This window comes from Plectropomus leopardus, chromosome 16 (assembly GCF_026936395.1).
Source record: "Plectropomus leopardus strain MGB_pleo_1.0 chromosome 16, ASM2693639v1, whole genome shotgun sequence".
NCBI lineage: Eukaryota > Metazoa > Chordata > Actinopteri > Perciformes > Serranidae > Plectropomus > Plectropomus leopardus.
The window spans coordinates 18,193,284-18,206,980 of record NC_142191.1 but is presented as its reverse complement, the minus strand read 5'-3'; the positions used below and the strand labels follow the sequence as shown (position 1 = coordinate 18,206,980).

Sequence of the window (13,697 nt, the reverse complement as noted above, 5' to 3'; positions counted from 1 at the left end):
TCAGCACTTTGCTGTGTCTGGTGTGGGTGCGTTTGATGTCTCTAATGTATGCTTTTACGCCCACCACGAGAATCGCCCTGCCTTGCCAGTACAGTATGAATCGAGAGAAATGAATTCGGTTATTGTGGCAGTAGTGTGGGAGAGTTCTGGGGAGCAGATGGCTAAGAGCTAAGAAATGCCTCGGTGCAGCCTGACGGAGAGAGAAAAGGGCAAGACAAAAAGAGAGTTCACAGGAACAAAAAACAGGAGACATGAAAGACGTGAGGAAGCTGGAGAAAAGGGACCCTGACAAAAGGATGGAAAAGCCTTAGAGTCAAGACCTCTGTCTGAGAAGAGAGACACCAAATGACACACTCTGACACCCCTGCCACCCACTCACACACTCTATTCGTTGGGCTTAATTTGCCCGTAAAAAAAGGGTCTGTTTCTGCGGTGACCATCACCAAGTCACTGATTGATCGCTGGCCAGTGGAAATTAAGTACAGCCTTTTTATTCTCTTTCACTGAACCTCTGACTCTTCCTCTTTTACCTTTTCCTCCTCTACCTCATTTTCACAAAAGAGCAAGAGGCAGCCTTGAGGAAAGAGAAGCTGTTTGAATCCTTAAAGCAACTGGGAAATCCTGAATTGGGGAGGTAAAAGACTAATGTTCTTCAACAAAGTGTCTAAAAAGGCTCTCGACCCCAGCTGCTCCAGTGGAGCTGCTCTTTGGTCAGCAGTAGACAGCTGGTTTCACTGGGAAGCTCCCAGGAGGAACTATGTGAATGTGAGGGAAAAAATGTTCACTCAAGAAGGTTGAAAATGTCTTTTTTTTTTTCTATTTTAGATTTTTAAAATTTCATTTGCTCCTCAAGGCCAAAAGTCACAATGCAGATGTGGGCGGGTGGTTTTGTAATTGAATAGTTCTGCGTGGAATAAAATTGCGTTTCAGCGTCCATCAGTTTGAGGGATGCCTCTGTGTCAGGGGAGGGGAATGTCTCCGTTCTCGCCCATCTTTTGTTCTGTTTACAAGCTGTGCTCCTCCTCTCATATGTAGAGCCGGTGACAGCAGTCTCTCTTTGTCCTTGCTCACTGCAAGCGATGACAAGGACACCCCAAAAGAATAACAGTTGTCTTGGATATTTCTCTGTCTGTCCATTTTTCTCTCACTCTATTTCTAGATTTCCTCTCTCTCTGTCACCGCTTGCCTTTTTCCTTTTTTCCTTTGTCTTCTGTCCCATCGTGGCTTTGTTTGCGTTTAAACCAACAATGAAAAGATTTCTAAGCTATGCCATTCATTCATCTATTGAAGCGCCTTTTTTTATTTTACAACACATGAATACACATCAACATCAAAAAACAGACTGTTGGAGTGAAAACTAGGTTCTCCGAATAAGAATAAAAAACAGAACAAACTAAAAAATACATAAAAGTACATCAGTGTCGTCCCATCTTAGCTTCATCACTCTTAGTGTTTAGAAGTAAGGTCTTCTGTGCTGTTATTGATTCCTCAGCAGTCAGTCACCTTGTTTTTCTTAGTCATGATTCATTTGCGGATCATCCACTCTGTAATACAATGCTGTAGGACAGTCTGCACAGCTTGTCTTCTTGTTGCACATTTGACAGTAGAAAGCACTTGCAAATCCAGTGTGTCTGAGAAAAAGTTCCCAAATTTTTCAAAACACCAAAATTAGTTTGGACAATGCAGATAAAATGCCATTTAACTTAGTAATCTGTCCCAGAATGTGTGTGTTTCTGCAAGAAAACTACATTTTCATGCCTCAGCCTTAAAGTAGCTTATACTTAAAAGTATAGCTACTGATAAATATGAAGTTGTTGTTTTTTTAACAACATAAACAAACATCGCTTACAGTGTTAAAACAGGTAGTTGTGCAGCACACATAAAAGACATTTGTTGGAATGAATCTCAGGGCCTCTGTCCATCATAGTACTCCCGGTTTGAGATAAAAGCAACCACTTGTGGTTCAAGTTGTTGATGGTGTCTTAACAAAGGTATCAATGTGAGGACAATGTTTTTTTGGTGCATAGTTACTAGGGCCGTGTATTGGCTTTGTATTTGTATCTCTACAGTGTGACATCCAACATCATAACACTACTCTTTGTGCAATCTGAGCAAAGGAATTGACATTTGCCTATATCAGCCAAAAAATAAAAACGCTTACAGGATTCTTTCGTAAAACAACCCATAAGAACAGTGTGTAAGATTTAGGAGGATTTATTGGGATTTAGTTGTGATGATTGCAACCAGCTGAAGCTTCTCCTAGTTAGATTTTCTGCAGCGTTCATTGTTCAGGAGGTTTTTACCAGGAGCCGGATAATCCACAGAGGTCGCTTCCTTGACAAAACAAACAGACCAGGTTATTAAAACCGGTAAAAAACACTGAATAAAGGGACATGACATTATGAATTGCTGTTTTTCTGACACTGCTCCACATGTCGGGGACAGGCCGCTTTCCAAGTGCCTGCTAATGTGTGCTTACCTCTTTTCTCTGATAATTTAAGGTCCAGATGTTCAGGAGACTTTTACTGGGAGTTAAATTATCTGCAGAGGTCTCTTCTTTTCCAAAGTAAACAGAGCAGGTGATTTAAGCTGGTCAAAACACTGAATGAAGCAGTTTCACAATAAAAATCACTGTTTTCCCGACACTCTTGCACAGAGCGGCTGCTAACTATAATGCTCGACATGAGAGCACGAATGGCCCTTTCTAGTGCAACATATTGATCTCTGTGGATGAGGACCCTATATAAATGTAAACAGCTCATTCTGAGGTAACAAAAACCCTATTCTCATTTTCAGGTGATTTTACATTGAAGAAAACACACCTGTTATATTATATTATATTATATTATATTATATTATATTATATTATATTATATTATATTATATTATATTATATTATATTATATTATATTATATTATATTATATTATATTATATTATATTATATTATATTATATTATATTATATTATATTATATTATATTATATTATATTATATTTTCCAACACCCCTAATAATTTAAAAAACATACTGTCAAAATATTTTGCAGCTTGGCTCGCAAACTGCCAAAGACTTCTGGAAGTTTGATTTGAAGCAAAGTTTTGCACCTCATGAATTTCACTACCTTGCAACTGTTTTTTAAGTTAGTAAGACTAAGTGCCAAGGTGCATTACATCACATACGTTGTGTTGGGGGTGTGAGAGTCACTACATTACTAGCTTAGAGCACAAATGTCCAACATTCATTACCAACTTTATCAAAATTATTTCAATACAGACAACAACAAAAAATCAGTAAAGCTATCATGAAAAGTTTATTTTTTTGCAATAGTACGGTGCTTGTCTGTAACACTGTGTGTCCCTGTCTGTCTGTCTGTAGAGTCCATGTGAGGAGGACGGATAAAGTGGGGACAGAGGCGGCCTTCCACCCCATAGAGGAGTACATGCTGCATGTGGAGGAGCAATTCCAGCATCTGGCCAGACGTGTTCATGTCGACAAGAAACGAGTTTACCTGGCCACTGACGATCCTTCTCTGCTGCAGGAAGCCAAGACCAAGTCAGTGTCCAGGAGTGTGTTTGTGTTGTATGTGAGTGTGTTGATGTCCATTGTGAGTCTGTCCAATAGACATGGCAAAAAGTTTTTTTTGTTTTTTCATTTTGTTTTGTTTTTCGTTTCCAGTTTCTGTAAGTATCTCATGTCATGTGACATGTGGTACTCGCAACACAGGAAGTCATGTACATGACATGCTTAACGTTCAAGTGCTTAAGTTGTAAGAACTAGAGGCCACTGAGGCTAAAAATTTAGGGAACTAGCGAGGGAGTCACATAATGCAGGAAATCCAAAGGCAGAGTGTCAGAGGAAAAAAAAGAGGCTGTTGGGAATATCTACATTTTCTTTAGAAATATCGTAAAATTACAAAGATCAACTCTATATAACGAAAAATAATATATATTAACTGACCATCCGCATCCATTCATCCTGTGTCATTTCTGAAAACGTCAACAAACACGTCACAACTCATGAACTCTGAGCTTCCAGGAAATTTCCACTAACGAGGTCGTAAATACCACGAGGAGGTCATTCATAAGGACTTTTGTTGTGAACACGGTGAACACGACCCCAAATGAATAAACCATTAATGCGACTGACTCTCGTCTTTTTGTCCCTTCCAGGTATCCAGACTATGAGTTCATCAGTGATAACTCCATCTCGTGGTCGGCAGGCCTTCACAACCGCTACACTGAGAACTCACTGAGAGGAGTCATCCTGGACATTCACTTCCTGTCTCAGACTGACTTCCTGGTTTGCACCTTCTCCTCACAGGTCAGTCCACTGTCCTCAGTCAATGTTTCGAGACAGCATGAAGTTGATACTTTGATGCTGTGTGTTTTTGTGTTTTGATGAAACCGATGGTTGCGATGGATTTGATGTTTGGATGAAAGCAGTCCAAAATAACACAGAGAGCTGACAGGAATTTTGATGTGTGCTGCTGGTAAACAAGGAACCATGGCAATGAAAAAAATATAATAATGTTTGGATATATGTTTTAAAAAATGCAATTGTTTTTAAGCATGTCATGATAAAGTGCTCATTGCAAAAATTCAGAGCGTATGAGTTGTCTTGACATTAGTCTTGACATGGAGGTGGCTGTCCCTGTGGCTGGCAGCTAAAAGTGCTCCGTAAACAGCACTAAATAACAGCAACAGTGCTAACAGTGCTAACAGTGCTAACAGAGCTAACGGTCTTTACCACTGGGGGAACTGGAGGGTGGGCGCTACCCTTGGATGACAATGCTGTCACAATATCATATATTTCTCTTTATACAACTGTTAGTTCCGACCACGCAATTTGATTGGTCGAGAGGCGTTCCATGAGTGCTGATATACATTATAACATCACTGGGACTTTTAACTCTTCATGTATCACTCTGCTTTACAGCTCTTCTAAACCCACTAATTAGGCATTCATTAACAGTTCGTAGTTATTTAACGTTACTGTAAATTGTAACAATATTTAAAGAGCAGGGAAATCTATTCTGACCAGTAGTATCACTCGATAAATACCTGAGCAAAATTACACGTCGTGCAAAAGCCCTCTATCTGCGGCCCAAGAGACAAGCAGCCGCGACAGCCAGCTTTTGGTGTACCGCCGTTAACTGGGAGTAAAGAAGCTGTCAAAGATGTTACAAGGATGTGCAGTGAGGTACGGACACACTTGTCTTACACCAACCACAGCACTCTTATTTCACTGGTACCACAGTCAATGGAAACACGCAAATACATGTCCATGATACTAAGTAGTTCTCCTACACATAACATGTAGCCTGCGGCCTTGTGCTGTGATGATATACAGCACAACAGCACTCCTTCTTGTGTGTTATTGCTTAAATGTATCTGACATATTGAATGAACTGAACCTTTAAGTAGATTCAAATTGGTATATAATGATGCCCGTAAATTGTCTAAAATGTTACTCATAAATTACAGTTTTAAAAAAATTACTGGTCTAACCAAAGAATAAATTCTGGAGCTTTCAGTCACACATGGTGGCCCACATTAGCAGATGGAGTTTACGCAGTCATGGTTGTTATCAAGTGACCTAAGTGTGACCACCTGATGTCACATGAGCCAACATCCATGCTTAAGTCACAAGAAAACAATTGAACTGTTCCTAAGAAAACAGAAAAAACACTGATGAATGCCATCAGATGTGGCAGAGAGCTCTTGAATGTTTGCAGTATGTGGACCATAGTATAAAATGTATCTATTTTATGTTATTGCATTAAGACAAGCATGTAGACAATGCCACCCACTACAGCATTTTACAGCCTGAAATTATTTGCAATGCTCATCCCTAGATGGGCATTTATATATATAAAAGTCAATAAAAAATACACAAGAGACAGTACAAAACACAAACAGCAAATAAATACGCACATTAAAATCACAAAACTCAGAACTGAATGAGAAAATACAAACAGAACAATTCAAGACAGACTATAATACAATAAAACGCCACAAAACAAGAAGCACCAGATTATTCATTCATGACTAAATGACTGATCCTTCTTTAGAAACCGTTTTAGTGTAAACTGTATTTTTCTAGCTGTTGTTAAAGAAGTGTTTTCAGGGTAAAATGATTGCTTTTTCGCTGATTAGTTGACAAGAACTACATAACAATTGATGATAAGAATAGGAATAACTAAGTGACAGACAACCCCCAAGAGCTTTAAACAACAAAATACCGTAGTGTTACAGTTGCCTGTTAGAGCTGCAGGAAAGACAATCGTCACTTGATGTTTCCAGTTTGTCAAAAGGCGTCATGTGACTGTCAACAACCTCATTGTCCCATTTTCACTCACATGTTTCAAAGCCCATTTATCACGGCTTTAACATTACAATGGCATTTGTCATCCATTATTCTGATCATCTCAGCTCCTAAAGTGCTGTTTTATAGAGAGTTATTATAACATGGAGTGGACGGGCTTACCGCCAACCCTAAAAATAATGTGTGAGCAGCATAATGCCTATTCACAGTCTGGGTTTAATAGTCCACCTCAAGGATCTGACTGGAATGAGTCACTTAGCACGTTTTATTCTTCTTTTTTGTACCAGGGCTGAAATTAGAAGTATATGTCGATGAGAAGTCCTTTTGTCCCTCCACCAGCACTTTGTCAAGACTCTGCAGCAAGGATACTCAACCTTATTTGCTTGGGAGCCACTTTTGCAAAATGAAAAGAGGCCAGGAGCCAGTCGCAGCAGCCCCATACATGTTTCTAGGATTTTAGGACGTGTTTCGGATTCAAGGATGTTTCTCGGGTTTTGGGAGATTTCCAGGATTTAAGGACGTTTCTCAGATTTTTTTGATGTTTTCTAGAATTTCAGGATGTTTAAAGGATTTTTGGACATTTTTCAGATTTAGGACATTTATTAGCTTTTGGGACATTTCTCAGTTTTGTAACACATTTGCAGCTAGGATTTTAGGACATTAGGGATTTAGTTAGTATTTCTATGGGGATCCTCCACTGGCATGTTTTTGATTAACAAGCTCTAATTCGATGCTGTTTTATGCACTCTGGATCCTTATGAATACCAAAAGTACAAAAATAACTCCAGTTTGATTCACTTTATTTCTATTGTGAATAAAAAAGTGGTGGGGGGGGGTGTATAGAGTATAATTACTCTACAGTTTTGCTAACGTATGTACATTTAAAGGATCTGTGAAAATAACCTCCTTGTCCTGTCTCAGGTCTGCCGTGTGGCCTACGAGATTATGCAGACGCTGCATCCAGACGCCTCCTCCTTCTTCTACTCTCTGGATGACATCTACTACTTTGGAGGTCAAAACGCCCACAACCAGATCGCCATCTACCCCCACCAGCCGCGCAACAGCGAGGACATTCCCCTGGAGCCCGGAGACGTGATCGGCGTGGCCGGCAACCACTGGGACGGGTACTCCAAAGGCATCAACCGCAAACTGGGCCGCACCGGCCTCTACCCTTCCTACAAGGTGAAAGAGAAAATCGAGACCGTGAAGTACCCGACGTACCCCGAGGCGGACAAACTGCTCAACTCTCAAAAGAAGTAAAAAAAAAATGAAAAAATAAAAGAAGAGAAAGAGTGAGGAGAAACACGCAGACTCCGATTCCAGGGAAGGAGGCTGCTTTTGTACAGAAAAGAGAGGCGTACTTAGTGTGCTAAGCTGGGAAGAAAAGAAAAAGCCTGTACCCAGGGGTGATAAGAATGAGAATGCACTCTGTGTGTTTATGTGAGAGCGTGTGTGTGCGCGCGAATGTGTGTGTGTAAATGCCTGTGCATATGTCAGGTCATGGAAGACTTGCACCCTCTACCACTACTCCCCCCTGCCCGCCCGGCGCTCTGACGTCGGCTCTGTAGAGATGTAGACATTGATTTTAAATAAAGCAAGAAAACAATTAAAATCTACACAACTGACCGAGCTCACTCTCGAGACTGGGACTACTGTAAGACTGGCACACCCCCGGAGTGAGCTTCAAATCAATGACTGAAAAAAATTGACAAACTGGAAAAAAGTGTTTTGATTTTTATTTAATTCTTTTCAGTGGTTTTGATTCTAATCTTGCCTTTTTTTCCTCCTGATTTGTTTTTGTTTACTGAATGTACTGTATCCTCTTCTTGCCATGCTCACCGCTGCCCTCCTCCTCCTCCTCCTCCTCCTCCTCCTCCTCCTGCTCCTCCTGCTCCCCCTGCTCCACTCACTGTGCTTCCTCCATCTCGTCTCTACATGTGCAATTAATTTTAAAAACCATATTGTGCTTTTATCAAGTGTTTTTAACGGTCTTAATTTTGTGCGTATGGGGCTTGTGCATTGTATACTGTACAGTGTGTGTGTGTGGACGGATGCGTGCGCGATCAAAGTGTGCCTGCGTGTTTAAGTCTAAGGGGCCATGTCACGACCTGGTGCCTGATTAATGGTGAGCAGTGTGTGTTTTTATTTCTGGCTTTCCTCCTGACTGAATCGTGTTTGTGTGGCCAGCAGGAGACTGGCGGTGACAGCGGGGACTGTCCGCAGTCGCCCCCTCCAGCACTTGGAACAATGGTGAACTCCAGTCACTCCCACTGGTGACCTCTAGTGAACAATGGTAAGATTATGTGGAGTATGGTGAACTCATGGTGCACACACACACACACAAACACAGGAGCCGTCCCGAGGCTCACCAAAAAGAAGCACTCCACTGAGAAAATGTCCTTTTTTCGGCATCTCTGCTGTCTCTTCTGTCCATCTGTTTGTTTTTTTACTTTTAACATTGCTGTTTTAAAATAAATGAGGAAAAATATGTTTAAAAATGATAATGCTATCAAACTCAGAGTCCCCCATCATGAAGGCTTTTTTTCATAACTTATGTTCTTGGGCATTGTCTTTGATAACCACAGATCGAATAAACTTGAGAACCAACATATTTTTTTCCCTTTCCATTTGATTCTGTTCGCCATCTGCTCCTCCAGCTCTTAAATGGGTGACACCTGCTCGTTCAATCAGGCTGCACATGCTTCAGCGACGTTACGCACGATCTAAAAGGAGACTTTTTTTTTTATATATTTCAAGAGTTCATTTCCTGAAGGGTATCCATCTATTTTTGAAGAGCAAAAGTCATTACCTGAAGTTCATCTTTTGATATCTGCCTAAAAACGAGGACCCTGCTCCTGAAATTGAAATCATTTTGGCATGGCAAGATTAGAGCTCTTCAAAAAGTAGTTTGTTTTATAAATCATTCAGGAAGATGGTGAATCCACTTTCCAGTCATTACGGAGCAAAAACTCTTAAACCCGTCTTTGATTTCCATTTCAAACTGAAGATCAGTACCTTCAACAGAGACATCACCATCCTTCATTTATATATTCCTCCTGACAGCGACATGACATTTCTGCCCCAAATACCAAACATTTCTCCCCGCGGAGACGAAAAGCACCCGTACACTTCCTGCTCTCGTCTAGTGTCCTACTTCCTGCTTCCTGCATGTCTGAGTCGTTTATGATCTGGTTTTGTGTGTCTTATTTATGGACTGTCTTGTTACTTTCTTACTGAGGGGGCTCTGGGAGTTTCATTACAGATCCCTCTTTAATTTCGACGCTGATCTACATGCTTCATTGGACACCCATAAGGAAAGCCACAGTGCTGGTAGTGGAGATGAGCTTTTTGGTGTGTGCGAGGGAGAATAATAGTTTTATTGGGGTTTTTTTCCCCCTCCTCCTGCCTGACAACAATCCACAACCAATTTAGCCCACGTTGACAAAGCATTCACAATGCACATGCAGCATACAGCAGTTCATTGAACGTCTCTCTTCACTGGGAAAGAGTCCCTCGTGGGCTTTATAAACGCACACGCTAACTGGAGGGCACTTTAATTAAAATGCACTCGTTGCTGTCACAGTGGCCTGTAACAGTCGTTTAAGAGAGACGTTAGTTCAGTTAATTATTCCGTTAATTGGACTCTGCTCCTGATAGAGAGCATTCAGGGGTTTTTTCAGCAGGCGGGTTTCTTTCTCTGCATTTGTGGTCTAATTGTTGCTATGCTCGTTGAGAGCAGAGCGAGGCCATTTGCAGGCCTCCCACATAAATTTGTGTGTGTTGTGTGTTGAAAGGGAACCTGCCCATCTGAGTGCCTCATCCATTTCCAAACGCACGTGTCAACAGGTTAAAGTCTTTTCATCTGTCTTAAAGGTTCTGTGTACGACATGCAGAGCATCAATAAAGCAGCAAACAACTATTTGCTCTGCGAAGATATAGCGGAGTAATATCTTCCAGCGCAGAGACTGAAGTCACGCTGCCTCTCTGTGTGTAATCTAAGCTTCTCTGTGCGTTGTTGTGGATGATGATCCGGCTGTACGTGCATGTTACTCCCTGTGTGTGTCACACTGACTAGCTAATTGCCAATTCTGCAAACTGAGCTCATATGGCAGTTATCGCTGATAACGGCAGCCAGGATTCCTGCGGATCATTTAAGTGTTATAAGGCACCAAATTCCTCAATCTAAAAATAAGCCCGTAGTTGGTATCAAAATGCCTTAAATCATCTTCAGATTTTTTTTTAAATGCTACAACATGAGAATTTTGACTTTATGATTTTTTATTGTTATTTTTTGATGTTGCATTTTAAAATACTGAAATATTAACACCTTTTTAAGGAATTTACAGCATTTATCCCCATTTTTGGTTGAAAAGTTGATCTTAAATTTATTTCTTATGCTTTTAAAAAAGTGATCATGTATAGGCTAAGATTCTGTCACTGCGTTGTCTTTTTCTCACCTCAAATGTTTTTAGAAACATTTTTTGGTGTACTGTTTCACTGTAGTTCGAAATCATTTGTCACCAGCCAACATATTGTTTGCGGATGAGTCGAAACCAATTCGCATTACATCACTAACCAGCAGGAGTGTTTATTGGTCCAGTGCTGCAGTGCAAAAATTAATGCCTTTTTTTGTTTTGTAGTGCCAGTTTCAAGAGTATTGTATTCTACTGCATAGTCAGCACAGTTTTAGGACAAGACTTTTCCTTAACCTGGAGGTTCTTTCAGAATTTCTTCATTAAAAGTTATACTTTTGCAAACTTAATAGCAATCCAACCAATAGTTTCTGAGACATGAATCAGAGATGTTAGCCTCATGGTGTCGCTGGAGGATAAACAGTCATCATGAGTCATCCTCTGGGCACCATGAATGTCTGTTCAAAATTTACTAATGATCCATCCAAAATTTGAAATATTCAGTTTGGACCAAAGCAGCAGACAAACTGACATCCATAAAGCCATGCAGCTGGTGTGGCTGAAAAGACAAACTCTGGAAGATACACACTTGATTTGAATGACTCAAACTGCTGAAGCCTGATAGCCAAATTGGCTTTAGGTGAATTTGAAAACTTTGCATAAATTGAATATTTTAGATTTCGTCCCCCGTCTCTTACACTGGAATCCCTTCACACGGTCAGTATGAACACTTACAGTAACCAATACTTTTGTCAATGTACTGTAGCCAATATATGGGCAAGTGAGTGTCGCTTTAAGACAAGAAAAAGGGTGAACCTGTCCTTTAATGCTCCAAGAACACGGACCGATATTTCAACGTGGCCGTGTAACTCTGATGGAATTCATATTATATTGAGATAAGTGGGTACGCCATCGCCTTGTGGAATTCTAATCTTGTAAAGGGCAGCTGAATTAATTCTGACTGACTCATGAAAAAGGGAGAGGAAATGGAAATGATTATTGTAGTCCTGGCCGGCTCCAATCAGTACTGTTGGCACAGCAGTAACAAGTGCAGTCTGCCCTACGGTACCTGGCCCACATCAAAGCTGATGGGAGGAACTCGAACGAGAAACTGTCGGCTTTTCACGAGGCGAAGAAGATTGTAGGGTGTGAATCTTTCTCCTCTTCACCTTAAATCAACTCGGCAATCGGCCGCAGTTTGGCTTTTATTAGCTCAGTATTTTAAATCCTACCTGTTATCTCGACTCACTATGAACCTGATTCCATAAACCTGATTCTTGGCACAGAGCACGGCCAACTTAAGCCGCAGAGAAGTACATCATCACTCAGAGTAACAAAGGCGTTTTGTTTGGCACACGTATTGTACTTAGCGGTGATCCCTGCTGTGAATCCAATAAATCAGTGTTTCTAATGGAGTGCTGACACACCGGAGGACTCTGTTGTTATTTGGAAGGCAGATGCCTCTTGAGACTCCACAAAAAAGCATTTGATACCACATCACCTGTCTTTATGAATGAAACAAGGAACATGTGTTTCTTTATTTGCTTCGTACAAACAGTCAACACTCCAGGTGAAATTGGTTGAACTGTGATACAGGTGGTCTGCCCGAATTGGTGCCAATTTAATTATTTTTGATAGTTCGACCCTTGAAGTTGGAGATGATAAGACGTGGAGTTTTTATTTATCCAGAGGGAAATTGCTGTGCAGCAGCAGCTGATGAAAATGTTGGCATTGCACGTTTCTGCAAACCACAAATGCGTTACATTTGTTTCATACGTATCGAATTGATGTTTCTGAAGAGACATAGTACATGAGCTTTTTCATTGAGAGGTAGGCAAGATTTCTGCCAAGATGTAGCCCACTGCAGACCTCTGTTCGAAACCAACAAACAACACTGGTTGTCTTGTGGTGACATTTGCATTGTTGCTTGTGACACTGAACCTGGGTGTTTGTAACAGCAAATTGTCCTTTCCCAGCCGTGTTTTTTAGCACCAAATGTGGGTCTTTTTCAGCATTTTGTGGCATTTCCTAGCTGTGTTTGTGGCACAGAACCTGAGTGTTTTTATTTGACACTTTGTGCATTTTTTGGTATTTTTCTTTCTTACAATATTCAGCGTTTCGCAACAGTGCTTGAGCCACGAAATCTGGTGTCTTCAGCGGCAGATCCTGCGTTTAAAAGTGGCACTTTGTTGTTTCTGAGCAGTGTTTGTGGCATGGAACCTCAGTGTTTTTCACCAACATCTTCCCAGCTGCATTTGAGCCACCAAACCTGGGTGTATTTTATAGTAGCATTGTAGCATTTCAAAATGATATTTGAGCCACAGGCCCTGGATGTTTTTTACCAACACATCATGGTGTTTCCTAGCAGTGTTCATGGCAATGAACCTGTGAGTTTTTTACCGACTTATTGCAGCATTTCCCAGTGGCATTTGAGCTAGAGAACCTGGGTGTTTTTCATTTACACATTGCACCATTTTAGCCACGGAAATTGGATTTTATTCGCCAGCACATATGAGTGTTTCCAAGCAGGTTTGAGCCACTAAAGCTGTGTGTATTTCCATAACCTGTCCCTGCTTTGCTGTTGGCTTTTATACCACAAAACATGGGTGGTTTAAGCCAAACATGACTAAGTGGCTTTTGTGCCTAAACCTAACCAAACAGGGGTGTTGAGGGATGTAAAGTTTTAGTTTATCCACTACAAATGTGAAATATCAGTGATTTGCAGAAGCACTCGATACAAATATTCTTTCTAGCCATTATGTCGGCAGCTGTGTATCTGGATATAAAGTTTTCAAGGATGTATAACACTGTTGGACTGCTGTGATTGTAGACTTTATTTTGAGCTTTCAGTTGAAGAACTCTAAGATGCATTATTCTCAGATTATTGTAACCAAAAGACTGAAGAGATTACATGCTCATATTCATGTAACATAGTATAAGCAGTCCATGAAAGTTGTACA

General features: G+C 40.7%; 1 protein-coding gene across 1 annotated transcript in view; it reads left to right on the top strand.

The window, feature by feature from the left end:
• fut8b (fucosyltransferase 8b (alpha (1,6) fucosyltransferase)) overlaps nucleotides 1-8,936 on the top strand; it is a 193,710-nt gene extending 184,774 nt beyond the window's left edge. The window contains exons 11-13 of the mRNA XM_042504025.2: nucleotides 3,377-3,553; nucleotides 4,171-4,321; nucleotides 7,247-8,936. Coding sequence (XP_042359959.1) covers nucleotides 3,377-3,553; nucleotides 4,171-4,321; nucleotides 7,247-7,585 — 667 coding nt within the window. The 3' untranslated portion in view covers nucleotides 7,586-8,936. The remainder of the gene's footprint in view (nucleotides 1-3,376; nucleotides 3,554-4,170; nucleotides 4,322-7,246) is intronic.
• Nucleotides 8,937-13,697: the final 4,761 nt, after the last annotated feature.